This window comes from Chlamydotis macqueenii, chromosome 4 (genome assembly GCF_036417535.1).
Source record: "Chlamydotis macqueenii isolate bChlMac1 chromosome 4, bChlMac1.mat, whole genome shotgun sequence".
NCBI lineage: Eukaryota > Metazoa > Chordata > Aves > Otidiformes > Otididae > Chlamydotis > Chlamydotis macqueenii.
The window spans coordinates 67,424,708-67,443,376 of NC_141559.1; the positions used below are offsets into that span (position 1 = coordinate 67,424,708).

The 18,669-nt window shown below is 34.4% G+C and overlaps 1 protein-coding gene across 1 annotated transcript in view; it reads right to left on the reverse strand.

Annotated features, from left to right (window-relative positions):
• Window positions 1-18,669, reverse strand: part of NCAPG (non-SMC condensin I complex subunit G) — a 29,782-nt gene that overhangs the window by 6,511 nt on the left and 4,602 nt on the right. Inside the window, exons 5-15 of the mRNA XM_010128203.2 lie at window positions 18,436-18,520; window positions 15,242-15,434; window positions 12,769-12,918; window positions 9,694-9,834; window positions 8,583-8,706; window positions 7,158-7,247; window positions 6,839-7,018; window positions 6,266-6,376; window positions 4,020-4,139; window positions 2,245-2,481; window positions 1,733-1,914 (exon numbers count right to left, since the gene is read on the reverse strand). Coding sequence (XP_010126505.2) covers window positions 1,733-1,914; window positions 2,245-2,481; window positions 4,020-4,139; window positions 6,266-6,376; window positions 6,839-7,018; window positions 7,158-7,247; window positions 8,583-8,706; window positions 9,694-9,834; window positions 12,769-12,918; window positions 15,242-15,434; window positions 18,436-18,520 — 1,613 coding nt within the window. The remainder of the gene's footprint in view (window positions 1-1,732; window positions 1,915-2,244; window positions 2,482-4,019; window positions 4,140-6,265; window positions 6,377-6,838; window positions 7,019-7,157; window positions 7,248-8,582; window positions 8,707-9,693; window positions 9,835-12,768; window positions 12,919-15,241; window positions 15,435-18,435; window positions 18,521-18,669) is intronic.

The following is an 18,669-nucleotide window of genomic DNA, read 5'->3' on the forward strand; positions in this document are numbered from 1 at the left end:
GAATTGTTCACTGGTTAGACGATCCTGTCCCCATTATTAGTGTGCCATGACATGATACTAATATGACAGACTCTTTAAAGAAGTCAGCATCAACATTTTTTTCCTCAGAGTTCAAATACTTAATTTCAAGAACTAAGCATCTTGATTATATCTCTAACCAGATGGACTGGTTAAAACAACTCCCAAAATAACAAATGGAGTTTTAAAGTTTGCTGAGAAATCAGTACCAACATTTGATATGAACTTCACTCCATCTCATTCATTACCTGAGTTTTTCTTTTCTGAATGGCAATTTTGCAGACAGTTCTGCACACATGGTAATTAGTAATTCTCTTCTGAAAATACAGTGCTGTTAACTGAAGACACTCCATGATTAATCTTAAAATGAACCATTTGCAATCAAGAATGCAGATAATGTTTTGAGACAGAAAATTAATGATGTTTCCTAACTAAAGAGGGACTGAAAATATCAGTGAAACAGTCTAAGATTTAGGATGTTTTTCTGCACTGATTTTTCTGATTTTTGCTTAAAGCACACACCATGCTTTTCTTTTCAAGAAAAAGATAATTTATGAGGTGCCAGAAGGAGTTGCCTCATTTGCAAATGTCTTTGAAACACACAGAATTTCTCAGGTGGGCAATCATTAGGCCTCATAATTAAAAAAAAAAAATAATAATTCATAGGGTCAGAAGACGACCTTCACAGGTAAAAGATTAAAGATTATCAACATTAAAAGCTTAAATTCATTACTCAAGATCAGAGATACTGAAGGCACATGAAATTAGTTTTTCTGTTACTTACTTTCAAAATAATTTAAGTAAGGAAAACTCCATTTTTTAAGAGACTAGGTATTTTTCTTTTTTTTTTTTCTGTCAACAGCAAAAATGTATTTGTTTGGTGTTTCCTCCTCTCCAAACCAACTCCTTTTTGAACTACTATTCTTAATGTGGCAATTTACAGGCCACAAAAAATTTAATTCAATTTGTTTTGGAAAACTAGATAAGGTAATACATAATACATCTAAGTTAAATCTTAACCATAAAAAAAAAAAACCAAACAAACAGATAAACACTCAGCTAGTTCAGACTGGCTAAAACCACTAGCAACAAATGAAAAGTACATTAAGCATTTTTCTTTGAGCAAGTGAAAGGAGATGTAAATTACTACTTAAGCTCCTGTCCCCTTACATAAGCTCTCTACCTCCCTTTGTCCACTACCAAAATAAACAGGAGATTCTGAATCTGCTGTTAATTTAGATTGGAGTGTTCTTTGGTTAGAAAATAAAACAAAACCTTTAAAACCCAAACTACAACCAACCACCCTGCTGCTTTGATATCTGCTGAGCACCAATTATTTCCTTTTGAAGCACTCCTGTTAGCTACTTTTGAGTGACACTTCAAAGTCTACCTGTAGTGCTCAACAGTATAAATAAGTAAAGCACATCTTTTTAAATTAATCTTTTATTCTGTATTTCGAAGAACAGTTTCAAGTATAGGCTTAGGAAAGAAAAAAGTGTAAGGCCACAGGGGTAAGAGAATTAATGGAAAGCCTTCAGAATAGTCATAAAGTTGAGATTACATACATCCAAAAGTAATAGGCATAGGAGGCTGAACTAGATCTTTAGGTTTAATATCCATTTGTGCAACTTCTACTTGTGCAAGATAAAAAAAAACATTCCTAAAGCTCCTAGACCAATGTATATTTTCACATAACTATTTACAAAGGCCATACCTATTTGCATAAGCAAATAAAGGGAAGAAAACTCCTAGACAGTGTCTAAGCCGAGCATCCTCTTCGGTCACAGGATTATACCACAACAAAACAAGGCGAGAAAGAAGCTTGGCACTAATCAGCCTCCTAGCGAACATCAGTTTGGCTATGCCTTCTGCAGCTTCTGTCCTAAGTTCTGAAAACTGAAGAAAGAACCGATCATATACACAATACATCAGCCACAGCAGTTTTCACAAATACTGTATAATGAGAGTCTATTATAGTCCCAGTTTGCCAATCAGTTCTCTACATTCATGTATTTGCACCTGCAAAGAATTTAAAGCTAGCTCAAAAGTAACATTAGTCTCTATCAGTGACACAGTTGTGGTCATTTTCTAGGACAACTATTTTAACATTAAACCATTAATTTCAATTACACGATATAATGTTCACATGCAACCTAATGGGATGGCAAACCTCCTGCAAAAATTGTTTTAAAACAAAACTAAGGCAAATTTTATAGTATTTCTTACCTCACTGTCTAAGAAGCCAGAAAGAAGCTGCAGGAGGCTGTGAACTGTAGTAGTTTCTTCTTCCTCGTCTATTGATTCACTTTTTTCCTCAGAGTTTTCAGTTCTAATGTGTGCATCTTCACTTTGGGAGTCATTGCCTCTTCTGGCTTTAAATGGCTCAATCCCAAACAGCATTATCTGATCAAAGATTGCCTTTAAAGCACTGAGCTTTACCTTTATATTATCTATTTGTAAAACCTAGGTTTAATGAGGAAAATACATACATTATCTTACAATAGACCACTGATGTTAACATTAAGCACAATAAGACTTTTTGCTTTAATATAACTGGTTAATTTAGGTAACTTTCGGGGAAGTTGGGAAATTGACAAATTTCAGACTTCAGGAAGGCATAATAAGAGTTAAACTTGAATTTATAATATAATCTGGGAATAAAAAAAAAAAAAAAAACAACAAACCATCAAGTAATCTGTACACTTCCCATTACATTTATACAACTGAATTTCACTCACGAAGTGAGCATGCATATGTGAGATGCAATACATCTATTTCCCGTTAGTAGCTGCATAGTGCTAGGTGCTACAGAAAAAAATACATAAGACAATCCCTGCTCTGAAATACTGTATAGCTTAATTAAAATAAACAGCATGTAAAAAGACAGCAGGAAGAGAGTAATAAGCATAGGTTACTACACGTATTATACTTCAAATTAACATTCAAACAAAACCATACATAGTGGGTTAGCCTAGAGACCCTGGATGTGTTTAGCACAACACCCTGCTTTTGATTGCAGCCTACACAAAGAATATAGATTTTAATACCTACAGAAATGAATTACTTAAGTCTAAAGTCTAAGCTGCTAAAACAACTTAAATCCTCCTTAAACAAACTGATTTTTAATGAGACATACCCAAAGACCGATTAAAAATGACAAGATTTGCTAACTTTTTACAAACCCCAGGTTGTCCTGCTATGGTAACGGACAGCTCTATCATCTTGTCTGAGCTGAGCATATCATCTCAACACCTGCTGTCAGTTCTCTTGAGTGTGTACACAAATGCACTTTTAATAAAGCACAATGGCCACCTACACTCCTCTCAAAGCCAGAGCGTGAAAAGTTAACAATAGTGTAATTCTTCATATAATTAGCTCAGCATCAGAACATTTACCACAAAGGTAGGAGATGTGGGTATTATGGCACCCAACATGTTCCATATTCATAGATGTTTGGCCATACTATCATTTGTTGGTTTGAATATTGCTTTATCATCTAATTAACAGCACTTACTTAATCCCCACAAAATTAAAAATACAGAACGTTAAATCAGACACCCAAGAGCACAGGATAAGTATATAACAGAAATGTAAAAGCAATCACAGTTGCATTTTCAGTTTAGTTTTCCAAAGAAGGCAGGCTTACAGAATTGTACAGCATCTATTTTCAACATTTGAAACATGAATGCGTGACCAATTTGATCCAGACTCAGAAGATAAAGTTGAGACCTTACAGATAAAGAATTCCTACAAACTTTCAAGATGACAGGTGACCTTACAAAAGAAAGATATGCTACCAAGATACAATATAACTTTGAATATCATTAGACATCAAAAAAATCTGATTAAATCACACTCTTCTGATACAGATCTTTAGGAAATAAGGAATGCCCTGGTTCTCAAATAATGTAACTATGTAAAATAGCTTGTTATAGATACAAGACTAGTTTTATTTACTTAGTCATACAGGCCATTGTTTCATTTCCCATCAGATGTTTTACCTGTAACAGCAATGGAAGCTGTTGTCGGGCAAATTCTTTGTTCTGAAGAGTACAGCAACCCAGACACAGAACTGCCATATTTCTCACAGCTGGATGGACATTAGTTATGCCAGGAAATACCTGGAAACAATAATATTACTTTATAGTTGAAATACATAAATTCTAAATAAAAAACTGACTACTAAAATGTGCTTATCCTGAAACAAAAATAATTTCATTTAATATAGAATTGGAAAGTGGTAACTATTATACACCCTGTTTATCTAGATAGAAATAGAAGCAGATTAAGTATGCTGCTGTTTGAAATCAGCAATAAAATAATTGCAAAAATGAGTGGTTTGTCTTTGTTTTTAATATTTTTTTTTAAACAAAAGGGAGCTGACCACTCAATGTAAAATTAAAAAAAAAAACCACAACAAAAAAAAACCCCAAACAAAAAAAACCCCACATCATACAATAACCAACCTACACATTTCTTCATAAAAGACATTAGCATTCTTGCAGAGAAATAATAATCAGTTCCAAGTTGCAAAATACAGATACCACTTTCATATACTTGGACCAGTTTTGAGAAGACAGTTGTAAAAATCCACACAAAAGCCAGACTAGATACAGGGTGAATGCTATGGTGGGATTGGTTTATATTTTTGCATTTACTAAAGAATTCAAGTTTAAACAACATCAAATAAGATGCCCCAAATAATTGAATAAGTGAAAATACAGCTGGAACAAGAATATGAAAGCAAGGTCTTGGAGCAAGAAAGTGGAATAAACAACAAATATTAAAATTAAAGAAAGACCCAATGAAAAAGAAGAGGTTTCTCAGGAACACATCAACACTAATTAGGATTTCTAAGAATACTTCCACACATCTGAAATAAATCAGGTATGGTTTCATGGCATTTTACCTAATCTAAATTGGTGTTGCAATTTTCTTTGCAGTTTCAATTCTAAGAATGCCCATACTGAGTCAAGTCATCTAGCCCATTGTCTTGTTATCAAAAAAGATCAAAACCAAATTCCTATAAAGTACTACATAAACAGACTAAGTAGATACTTCCTAAGAATTCTTGTCAAGGTCCCAACAATTTGCAGCTGAGAAACATCAGAGATGAGAGGCTGTTCCTATCTACCTAATCATTCCATAATTATTTTTCTTGAACTTGCTCAGTATTCCTTGAAATTTATGCAAGCGTTCACCGTTCACAAATCCTGCAATGAGGAATTCCAGAGATTACATGTTCTTTGCAGAATCAACTCTTTTAATTAGTCTTGAGCTTGCTATTTGCTAGCTTTATGGGGTGGTCAACCAACCTTTATTCACTTTCTCCATAACGTTCACATCTTATGACTTCTGCCCGCCTCTCAGACCCTACCCCTAAATCCTCTCTTCTCCGGGTTATGAAGAAGTAACCTATTTAATCATTCTTCATACAGAAACCATTCCATACTTTGCCTTGCTGCCCTTCTCTCAACCATTTCCAGTTCAAATATAAACTTTCTACATAGATGGGATAACAACTGCACAGAGTATTCAGATGTGGTTTTACTATAACATACATACGACATATTACTTTTTTTCCATTTTGTCTGCACACTCAGCAACAGCAAAAAGTTTCTGATATTTAGAAACATTCATCTTAAAATTCCTACTCTTCACAATGAAAACTAGGAAGTATATCTTGTAGACCACAAGAGGCGTATAATACTACTGCTTATTTTTCAATACAGAAATATTTTCCTCTTCAAAGGTGCTAAGAAAACAGATGGGCATGGAGGGGAGCCTCCTCAGACATCTTTCCTTATACATGGAAGGGATGAAAGAAAGGTCTGTAGGGGTTCCAGTCTCTATTAGAGATCTCATCACTTCCACTGACAGAAAATCCAAGTAATTAAAGTACAAGCAAGCGCAGCAAGCAGATGTCTAAGCACCACACTTGGCACAGTATAACTCAGCACTCTCCAACACTGTCATACATTAGTCAAATATTTACCATATTCCTGTTTTATTTTAGTATCTATCTAGCACAACCAGTTCTGGCATAAGAGCTCAGAACACTGTATCTTGACTGCACCTCAAGACACTAGGTTCTGGGAAGGCTTAAAAGCACCACAGACACAGCACTACAGATACATTACTACAGATAAAGCTATTGTAAAATCATTACAACCCATCCTGCCAGCACCTCTGGGCCAGCTATGATGTATCCATTTTTATTATGTAAACTGCATTTATTCCTACATACCAGAGATTTAATGATTTCATTAATGGTTGGACCAATTCCTTTAGAAAGGGATGTGATCTTCAGAAGCTCATAACACATCATCAGACATTTCAACAGTGTTTCAGGATCATTCTTAAGTGAATCAGGGAAAAGAGAAAAAAAGTTATTAATACAAATGGTGGCTGTGATAACGAGAATGGGGACATTAATCATAATTTTTACCTATCAAAATAAACATTTTCTGTCCACTACATATTTATTGTGCAAGAATAGTAATCAAAATTTATCAGCTACGATGGAAAGAGATTAAGGTTCATGTTTTCAGTTAGTTAACAGTAAAAGCAGTAAAAACGAGACCCTTTTAGAATTCTTTAGTTACTCAAAGACAAAAAGAGCAGTTTAGCTGCAATCCACTTTTTGCTAGAGCATACCATCAGCCTCTACACATGCAGAAGCAGAATATTAATACCATAAATGTTCATTTTCAGTTTTAAAAATTTAGATGATACAAGGCCAAACCACACTTTCTTTTAAAACTATGAATAAACATCAAAACATAACCAGCACTTGAGAATACAGGAAGGGAATAGAGACCTTCTCCACACGCATTTCTTTAATTTCAGGTTGCTCTGCTTCTTTTATCAGATCATTTTTTTTGTGTTCCAATTCAGTTATTTTCTCTTTTAATACTGATGCTTTATTAAAATCCTGCAGAGTAATGCATTCTTCCAAAGCTGCTTTTGCTTCAAAAAGTTTCACTTTTATTTCAGCCAACTGAAATATAAAGTAAAAATAAAATTAATATAATACTATAACCTTCATGGTATTAGCAAATAATACACTACTATATAAAACTCTTATTAGATGAATATGCTTACAAAAATATTTTTCTTGCTAACTGAGATCTGCTTACCTTAAGCTCCCGCTTTCTTATTTCAGCAACATCAACAGGCTGGTCAACTGTAACAACTGGCTCACAAACTTCTGATATAATTTCTGCAATCTATTGTTACAAACAGTATATTAGTTCCATTTCAGCTCTGATGCCAGGTACTAAGCATTTAACTTTTCCAAATATAAAATATCATCATTCTGAAAAACTATTGAACATCTGTACAGTTTCCCTTAACAGCTAATTCACAGCAAATAAATCCTCAATTTGACAATACATAGTCTAACCAGGAAAGTCTAGTGTTTCGTACCATTTAATTAGGTAAGCAAGAAAATAGAGAACTGTATAGCTATTAAAAAATTAAGCAGTTTCTATGCCAAAAGTTCACAAGCACCATCTACTCCAGAACTGAACACATGCTTTTAAAAAGAATTACTGGTAACAAGAGTAAGGTTTTTCATTTGTTACTTCAATCAAAATACAACTAAGAACACTGTTGTTTAAAAGTATATAAACTACCATATGTAGTAGAAGAAGCCACATAAGTAACTTAATTTCAAGTCAAATACATGCATAGAACTAGAAGCAGAACAGGCTGAGAGTTTTTCAGTTGGTTAGGGGTTAAAATACAGACTCATTACATTAATAAAATATTAGATGAAACATGAGGAAAACTAAAGACTGATGAGAGAGGATAGTCTTAATTTGATTTATCTTGTATCAGATCACCTCAGATTAAGTTTAACTTCCTCTCAAGCTGCACTAAGCCAACAAAATGTATTGAATCAGTGTATTTCACTAGAATAATAGAAATGCATACAATTACTATTACTATTGTACTAGAATGCTAAGATTTCCACAATTCTTCCATTGTAATCATGTAACAAACCTATATCTTAGCTTTACCCACTGGACTGAGGTTTTCCAAAAGTGGTCTCTGTCCCTAAGTCCAGTGTTCATTTAAAATATTTGAGCAAAACCAAGGGACTATTTTTCAGGCATCAAGTGTATATAAAGACTCTACTATATGAAATACCTTTTCTTGTAAAGGTTTTTAGTACCTATCTCAGCTAAAAAGAAGGAAGAGAATTTTGAAACCTGGAAATGTACATTATACTCAGTTTGAATGTTCTAGTCGAAACTGTTTAGATCTAATATGACAAAGGGTTCAGAAACAAGCTGTTGAAGTATAATACTTCCCTAAATTGAGGATCACATTTACAATACCAGCCAAATCTCTAATGATAAAGATCTTTAGAAAACCACAAAATGCAGCTATCCTAAAAAAACAAAGGGGGGTGAGGGGGTGGTGGAACATAAATGCTTTTCCAAACCTAAAATATTTTTCACTCCTGATACTTCTGTTACAATGCTTTGTAAAGGCTGTTTGATATATATATAGGCAAGGCAGAGCCTAGAAAACAATGAGCCTTTAGAATTACTTACAATTTGAATCCTTTTATCATCATCCTTAAGGATACTGAGTAATCTTTCTGCAAGTAGAGATACAAGGGCTGTTGAAGTTGCAGGTAGAATGAGAATCTTTTGTAAAGTAACTAACAGATGCTTTCTGCATTAGAGAGAAAAAGAAAAAAACCACACAATCTGTTTGCTTCTTCAAGAAAATGGAAGAAATAAGAGTTAATATTTTACCCACTTTGAGTTAGTTAGTGTGATGAAGACTTTGCAATGCATTATAATAGAAACTCCTCTATAGCTATATTAACTGCTGAATGTATTTTCTTACTTAGCAATATTTGTCTTTTCCTGATTTCACCTGACTTTTCTTGATTAGAAAATGCTGAATTTTTTAATCAGGTATCACTACTGTCCAATGAGAGGTCATACCAGCAGAAAACAGTCAGAGTATCAATACTGTAGAATGCTTTTATAGAAATTATATAGCTGGAAATTAAAAAAAAAAAAAAAATTACAAGTTGAACTGTCCTGCCAGTCTGACATACCTATAATGCATTCCACCCAGAGTTTGAAATTATTGCTGTGTTTGTACTATCATAACTGAAATTTTTCATAAAATGCCTGTGATGGTATGAACTTCCAAATTTGTTCAGTCTTATTACTTCACATCAAAAGGCTGTTCAAATTATAGGAATGACTCAGTTAACACAGTCCAATTCAGCTTGGCATCTAAAACATCTGTAACCTTTTAGGACTTAGACTAGACTTAAAAACATAAGAAACACATATGCTACTTACTACAAGTCATCTGCTGAGAAGTAATTCATTTATCTCCTTTCATTTTTCATACACAACATTCCAAATGAACAGTTTTGTAACTTTGTTATTTCAAGAATATTTTATGAAAACAACTGAATTTGTCCTCCCCAAACAATGTTATATCTGCATTAAAACTAATTTTTCCATAAAAGTAAGTAGAGGATATTTGGCACACTTTTGGGAACAATCCCATTAGAGAGACTGTGCCTTTTTTTCTAGCTAGCATTAGAACTGTATTTTGTCTGTTTGATCAGGTTATTGATTGTCCACAGGCACAAGTGCCATAAGGTTAATTACACAGATTTTGTATTTAATTTACCTTCCTCCCTCTTCCATGGTATCCATGCAGCCTATGATAAGAATCAGTTGTTGGCCTATGAATTCTTTTGTCATCAGGTTTTCAAAACAAGTAAAGTCTTCTCTTTGTTCTTCACTAAGAACTGGCATATTTTGAACATAACTGAATCCAAATAGAACAGACAGATATAATTACATTCAGAATCACTGTTGGAAAGTAAAAAAAAAACCAAACAAAAACACATACACAAAAACACACCAACACCCTACCCACCTCCCAGAAATATCCAACACTTTCCTGTCCTAAACAAGTGGTTACCTTAGTTATAAAACTTAAAAATTAATGTTTGTGCTCTCCTTTTCAAAGATTAATAGTTCCAGAAAGTTATTTATATCAAATAATGTACAGTTTAAAAGTAACTCACTTCATTTAAAAAAAGTCTCTTGTTTAACAGTAAGAAACAGAAAATGACAAGTTATGCTTGTACATGTAATTTCATTCCTGTACCCCTGCATAAAGGCAGCATTTTAGGAATAAATTTATATATGTACCATGTTTCATATATACACCTAGTATTTTTCTGCATATTTAGGTATTATGTATTCTTCTACATGTTCAGAAGTGTTATATTGCATACAAGACAAAATACAACAAAACCATTAAAGTGTGCAGTTGTTCTGGTTTTGGCTGAGATAGAGTTAATTTTTCTTCACAGTAGCTAGTATGGGGCTGTGTTTTGGATTTGTGCTGGAAACAGTGTTGATAACGCAGGGATGTTTTAGTTACTGCTCAGCAGTGCTTACACAGAGTCAAGGCTTTTTCTGCTCCTCACACCACCCCACCAGCAAGGAGGCTGGGAGGGAACATAGCTGGGACAGCTAACTCCAACTGACTAAAGGGATATTCCCACACCATATGGCATCATGCTCAACATATAAAGCTGGGGAAAGAAGGAAGGGAGGGACATTCAGACTTATGGCATTTGTCTTCCCAAGGGACCATTACACATGACGGGGCTCCTTTCCTGGAGATGGCTGAACACCTGCCTGTCAATGTAAAGTAGTGAATTAATTCCTTGTTTTGCTTTGCTTGTATGCTTGGCTTTTGCTTTAGCTATTAAACTGTTCTCCACTCAACCCATGAGTTTTCTCACTTTTACCGTTCTGATTCTCTCCCTCATCCTGCCAGGAGGGAGTGAGTGAGCAGCTGTGTGGTCCTTACCTGCTGGCTGGGGTTAAAGCACAACAGCAATGAATTTTCAATTCTTTATCTAATCAAGTACACCATGATGGAAGAATAACAGTCTCTTGCTAGATACACTCAGCCTCATAACACGTAAATTGTAATCAGTTTGCTCAGTTTCTTTTCTTCCAGAGTGATTGGTCTTTTATTGAAATTTTATCCATCAATGAGAGCATGCATGTTAAGAAAATGTAGAGTGAAAAATACTGTATACAAAATTCAATAATTAATATAATGTATTATCTAATATGCAAATACCGATAAGAGTTGTGAAAAAGATGCTTATTTTAACATAACTTTGCAGATACTTTTCAGCACCAGCTCATCGTATATAGCAAATTTTTAAAATCTCTTCAAAGTTAGGATAAAAACTTTGCATGTTCTTAAATGAACATCTACATTTACAAGAATGTGGACAGCTATTTCTGATTGTTTAACAACAGTTATCTGCAACAGATAATAGTGAAATGTCTAGATGAAGCTTCCAATCCTGCATTTTTTTCTTAAGTATCTATGACTTGCAGTTTCTTGCTCCTTTCTAATTGATACTCTCACAGTGCAAATAAAGATTTTGATTTTACAATTGCAAATCTTACGTGAAACAACTGGTGGCACAGCTCACCAATGAATAGTTTAATAGCTGACACTACTAACAAGTACCAGCAAACCTAATTAATCTTACTCAGCCTCTTCCTGAAGGGAAGATAACTGAAGGCATTTTGAGTAAGATCAAATAGTAAAACAAGAAAAATTTCTTTTTGTAGAACAAATGTTTTATGTTTTAAAGTAACTATGTTACTTTATGTTTTAAAGTAACTATGAATGAATAAGTCTACACCCACCAGACTGCATGCACATTTCAAAACTAATGAAGCAAACACTACATTTATTAAATGTTTATGAAACATGTTAACACATTCCACACTGAAAAGTAGTAATAATTTCTGTAAGTATTACTAGTATACTACATCCACTGAAGTGAGAAAAGAACATGCCTATTTTTACTTGGAAACATTGAAACAATGCATTTTTCAGCAGATCTGATTTATAATTGTTTCAGGAAGCTTCACTCTACATTTTGCAAGTACAATACCTCAGGTAAGACTTCTCAGCATTCTCCACGCTCAAAAACATAAATTTTGTTCAAATTTTATGTTAAGACTAAAGTATCCCACTGAGACAAAAAAAAATTACCTTTCTTCACTTCAGTAAAAAGATTGACTTAACAAAAACATGCTTCCCCCCCAATTAAATGTTCTCTAATTGGCTCACTTAGCAGCTCTGTCACTGCCTTCAAACCTAAGGTTCTGGGAAGCATGCCTGTCTGAGCAGGGGAAAGAGAAAAGAATGAACTTTCAGTTTCAAAAACACTTATCTTGGGGACAGCAGCTAAATTTTACTTTATTTTTACAAATTACAAGAATGAAAAAACTATAAGTTTCTGCAAGCTGTAAGAACCTCTTTCTGCAAGCTCTTTGCAAACACACAGCAACCTACATAATAACAGATGGAGAAAGGATAGCTGCATGTTACATAATTATTCTATTATCTTAAATGGCAAATAATTATATGCTATTGATCTAGCAGTCCATCTTGCTGATAATTCATGAAAAAGGACATTCCAAAAATTGTTTTCAAATTATATATTTGCTTTTTACAAATTTTGTTTAAAAGAAGTAAATCCTCTCAAAAATCTTTTTTAAAAGTTTAAAAAAAAAATTTTAAATCACTGTTCAAGCACAACTTTGGCTTTAGAGGAAAACTGAATAGTTGAATAAAGGAAATATTCTTTACTTAAAAAAAGAAAAAAAATCTATTCTAGTGGTAAGAGATTTATTTTTAAAGGCAATGTACCTTAATAAATAATCTGCGTATATAGCTGGTTCTGGCAAAATCTGTTCTAGTAAATCTTCACCTTCTTCACCTTTTGATTTTAGATATTCACAAAGACATCTCCAATATAATACATTCTCAGCTGTTAAGTCTTCCAGTGGAATCAGTTTTCTAAACACAAATAAATAAATAAATAAATACAGAGATAAATAGAATAGGGTCAAAAACAACAAATGCACAGAAATAGATTATTTCCTAAGATAAAAGTAAAATCTTGACAAAGGTATTCCCCACAGAAATACTGAGACTGACAAAACTTAAGTAAGGACACAGAGCTACCTGAGCCTGTCACTACATTGCACGTCTCAGTATTTTAAATCAAGGCTGTTCATAATCAGTTTGCAGAAAGAATCTGCTCAGCCCTTCAGACCTCCCAGAACAACCACTCAAATACTTTATCTGTATGAAACATTGTTATCACTGTACAAATGTGGAAACCCGAACTCCATTAATCTGTAGAAGTGTAACAAATACATTAAATTATTTTTCAGCTTCTGTTTATGAATTGTCTATTCTGTTCTTAATAAGGACCTTCACACAAGATTAAAATAGCAATCATAGTATGTCAAATGCAAAAAGTAATAGAACTGCTTCCCGGCACCTCTGTAAGCTCATCCTCCATTTGCCAGTCACAAGACCCCCACTCTTTCTTACAGTCAGTCTTTTCCATGCTAAGCATTGCATATAATCTTTGTTTTCAGAAGCAGAACATTAAGTTGTGTATTAATTCTATCTCAAAACAGAAAAGACAGAGTATCACTGTCAGTAGTACTTTTCACTCTCTTGAATCCCATTTTACTTGCAACCTATCAATAACAATTTTGTTTTTCTTTTAGGTCCCTCACACACACACTTAAAAAAAAAGAAAACAAAATACCCCCAGCAACATGAAATTTGATCATTTGATGGCTTCCCGTTAATCTGACAAGTCTTTATTTAAAAGTAAATTTAACAAACAGAAATAATAGACTTCAAAAATCTAAGCATTTTTCACACTAATACTGCATCACTCAAGCTGTAGTCAGAAACATCATATAAGAGTAAGCCTAATATTTTCCATAAATCAAATAATCTCATTACAAGCTGAATAATGTCCACTGACTTCTCAAAATGTCATCAGTCTAACATGTCGACTTCTTAAAAAGATTCTCAGCTCAGTCTTTCAGAACAGTTTTGTGCAGGATCAAAGTCAGACTGACAAGTCCATAACTATATAAATTTTTCCTCTGAACCTCTTAAGATTTTGGCACATTTCCAGAGGCTGTAAGAAAGTTATTTCACCATTACTGATGCTTTTTAAAGCCAGATAGGCTCACGTGTGTAGCTTTGGAGTGCAATGCATGTAGCATCTACTGATTTCAAAACATCTGTCATAAGGTACTACTAGAATGCAAGACACTTCATACGATGACATTACACATTTTCCTTCAAAACACAGAATAAGATTTTAGTATCACTTTTTAAATCAGTGACAATTTGTCATTTAAGTTTATCATCTGAGATTATATTTCTACCACTGTTAATAGTCATTCCACTCTGGCTGCCTCAGTTAAGCCGCTTCTTTTCACACCTTTCTGCCTCCCTTAGCAATTTCCTACAACTTCTATTCTTCATTTCTTCCACCTTTCGTTTTTGCTTTATGGATCTTAATACAGTCATTGTGCCGTCTTCTTCATACTTAGTCAAATTCTACCAAGCATCAACATAGGAAAAGAAGCTTCTAAGATACCAACTTCTGTCACGTTCTGTTAATATGAGCAAAATACCTCCAAAAGGCTGAAACACAAGCCAGATAATTCCATTCTAATTGATTCTCCAAACAGTTAACAGGTAACTGAACCAGCCCCAAATTATGCTGCCTCTAGCTCAGCAAAAAGGATAGAGAGAAACCAAAGAGGACTAGGAAATGTGTGAGAAAGACCAGAAGCATTGCTGAGAGGGAGAAAGAACAGGAGAAAATTAGCTTTTCAGTACGACAGGTTAAAAGAAGAGAGGAAAATACTGTTGTGGAGGTAAACTAGATCCCTGACTTTATTGTAAGCTGTACAGACAATAGAGGAAATAAAACAAATTAGACTAAGTTGTTACTCATAGAAAAGTTTGTTTAGTTAATTAGTTTACTGCCTCCTCTTAAATTCTAAACCTGTGATTTTTGAGATGTTCAGAAAACAAGAAGTCAAAGACACTTGTCATCTTTTTCCCCTAGCTTATCTGGCACAATCATTTTCAGCTGGTGAACACAGATCTTTAAAAAAGAAAAAAGCATATCCAAAACACTTAAGAACACAAACATCAGGGAGAAATCATGGCTTACTCAACAATATCAGTCTCATCACAGGTAGTAGTTACTCTGCTCCCCATTTAAATATAACCTTTACTTTAATATTCTTATATAAAATATTCATCTTTTGGAAATTAAAACGGATGTGCAAACCTGCTGTCAAGATTTTTGCAGTTCTGAACAACGTCATGAAGTGGAGATAATGAAAATACAGCATTTAGTACTGGTATGGCCACTTCTGGGCAGTTTTCCACATCCAGTCGATGAAGCAATTCTAAAACATCCCCTTCAGTAAATCGTAACCAGGCTTGAAGCAGCTTCTTCTTCATTACCTCCTTAACAGCATCTAATGATACAGGAATTTAAACCATTTAAAACATTAAATGTAAAAAATACCAAGTTTTCAACATACTTTCAAAAATCATTTTTCTATAGAAGGCTTTTTGGAAATAAGTTATTATATAGTTGACTTTAATGTTACCTTAAAGAAAAAAAACCAACAGTTAAATAAGAACTACCTATGGAGCACTACTACATTTTTGAGGCAACATATTTTTTTTTCCCCCCAACAAGAAATAAAAAAAAAAACCCCACTCCTCTATTCAAAAACTGTTACATCTAAAGACAGCACCTCAACCCAGAAAATCTGGAAACCACGTGTAACAGTGTGCTTCAGCACTTCCCCCCCTCACCCCCCAACCTGACCACTTTTCCCATTACCCTGTTCAAGTGATAGCCATCAGTGATCCATGTGTCTGGTCTTGATGGTAATGGTGGCATCTGACTCAAAGTGAATTTGGGCAAAGACAGATAACACCACAATAGCCAAGAGAGGGTGATGCAGCCCCCTAACCACAGTGCTAGTTAATGTCCAACTCAAGCAAAATTTGGCAGAAACTAACATCTACAGGCAGTGTGCAAATATGATCATTAGTCAATTATCTTACTCCATAAATAGTGAGCAACCCAAGAGCCCTTTGAGCTCTCCTGCACAGCAGTGGGCTGCACCTCAGGATATTCCCTTGGGTAGGGACACCTCTCAAGATTACTCCTTGAGGCTGAGAGATTCCTTGGCGCAACAGATTCTCAGTAAGTGACTAATAGCACACTAAACTTTAAAATCTTAGCTAAGTGATAAAAAGAGATGATTGTGCACATATAATCCCTTAAATATAAATCATTGGTCAAGTCTGGGACTAGGATTTGATCCAGCCACACCTAGACTCCTCTCCGAGAAGGAGCTCAGAAAGCAAGGGGGTCCTTTCTGAATCTCATGATCCAACAGGAGGGGCTCCCTGACAGTTTTGTCTGACCTCATCCTCTATGCAGTAAATAATCCAGCATACCTTGCCATCAAATCTTGTTAAATCACTGTCACATTTACCATTTACTATCAAACTTTGATAAATCACAGTTTTGTATCAATAAAGTATATTGTTGCTTCTCTCTTACAAGTGAAGTGCATCACTCGCATCCATGACACCATGAACTCTTGTAGAGCAAGGAAACATTCTGGGGAAGCATTGTTAGATACTTGGCTCTGTTTCAGGCATTTAGGAATTGGCCACTTTTGGAGGCAGGATGCTACTGTACAGAACTTCAGTTTGAACTGCCACACAGAATTCTTGTTTTAATTCAATAGATCAGCTGGATTGTGAAATTTACATAAAGATACTTATGTCCCTCCTTGCCATTACCACAATGAACAAATCGTTTCTGAATCAGTAGACTGCTAATTAATAAAAAAGTATTTATGGGAACATCTAGAATACATACATCATTAACATACACACAGATTTGAGCAGGGAAGTAGAAAGGCTAATAGTCTGGTGGAAGTAAAAACATAAGTAGGGAGCAATACAAGTATGCTCTTAGGACCTTTTAGAAAAAAATATCCAATGTAAGGGAAACAATAAAGTCCACACACACTGACAACAAAAATTTTTCCTCTTATATGTAACTTATGATAATAAAGACAGCACTTAAATATAGTCAAGAGTTCAAAAAGAGCTGTAAAATGGCCTTGAAAGACCTAAATTAAGGTTCTAAGAATTAGAAACTTCTCCAAAAAAGTGAAAAGCATAAACTAGTAGAATGTAGTAGAGTGAAAGAGAATAAGTAGAGAATTGACAGTTGAATTTTTTTTTTTTTTTGGTGGAAAAACATCCAAAATTTCAACCTAGCAACCTTGAACAAGCTCTTTTTAGCTCGGGAGTTACTTGGATAAGCAAATTCAACAAAGAGATACATATCCAAGGTTATAGAATTTATAAAACAGATCGAAACCAGAGAATACTAGTGGATGTATATATAAATGCAGCCAATTTGGAATATAAACCTCTTTTGCCCAGCAAAGAGCATATCATAGAACGGTTAGGGTTGGAAGGGACCTTCAAAGGTCATCTAGTCCAACCCCCCTGCAAGGAGCAGGGACATGCCTGACTAGATCAGGTTGCTCAGAGCCTCATATGATATCAATGGTATCAGTGAGGCTACATACCCTGGCAGATTTTTTCCCTTGTTATTCTAGGTGTCAAGAAAAAGAGCAAGACCTCAATAGCTAGGGTGAAGACTCATCCTAAGGAAGAGAGAGACACCAACAGAGAAAGTATCTGCTCCAGATCATAAAAGAAGGCAGTTATTTATGTCGAACACCTCAATGTGACTGAAATACAGGCCATGTAGAAAAGCTGTCCTATCTCAGTAAGGGAATACAACAAATACTTGTTCCTGACAAATGAAGGATCACAGGAAAAAATAGTGAAGGTAGCTTCCCCTCCAGTTTTGAAAGATTAATAACAAAACAAAAGAATTATCTGTCAAGACCAAGTATTATTGGGAGACATGGGGCAACATGTGCACAGTAGCAGCCAGCAGACAAGCAGCTAGTTAGGTCAAACAGCAAACTAGCGTACTGATAAGAAATAGTAATTCCAAACATGGGTTTTTTCAGTGCAGGATTTATTAAATATATTTATTAGGTAGAAAAATAGCTGTAATGAAACATATTTCAAAATGCACTGAATTAAATAATTACATTTTTTTACTTCCGTGTTTAATGAAATTGTTGGGTTTTAATTTTAATAGCATTGGTGCTATTTTAGAGCTCAGTGACTTCCAAGTTTTTTCAAAGTGCAATCCCTTCCTAGTTTGTCGGCTATAAAGGGACTGGAAAATCAAAGTAGCAAGCAGAATTTATTGTGCATAAACGTTTCCTAGTACTTCCCGAGTCCCTTTGAGCTACTTATTATTGCCATCACAGCTTCCACATAAATCATCCCCAAAACATTAGAAAGTATTCTCTCTGAAACATTTGTATTAAGATGTTGAGAAAGATGATCTCTTACCAGATCTGTCATTAAGTCCTTGCTGCAACAATTTTACTCTCTGTGCTATTGACAGAGCTCTCATGTGAACTTTTTCTGCCAAAACCTTAAAAAAATTTAAGACATGAAAATACATTTCTACAAATGTAACAACTGAATTAATTAAATAGCTATGGGTATAAACACTCAGTTTTATCCATCCACAGAAACTGTAAGCCCAAAAAGCCTGTAATACCTTTACCCATCAGCATCATA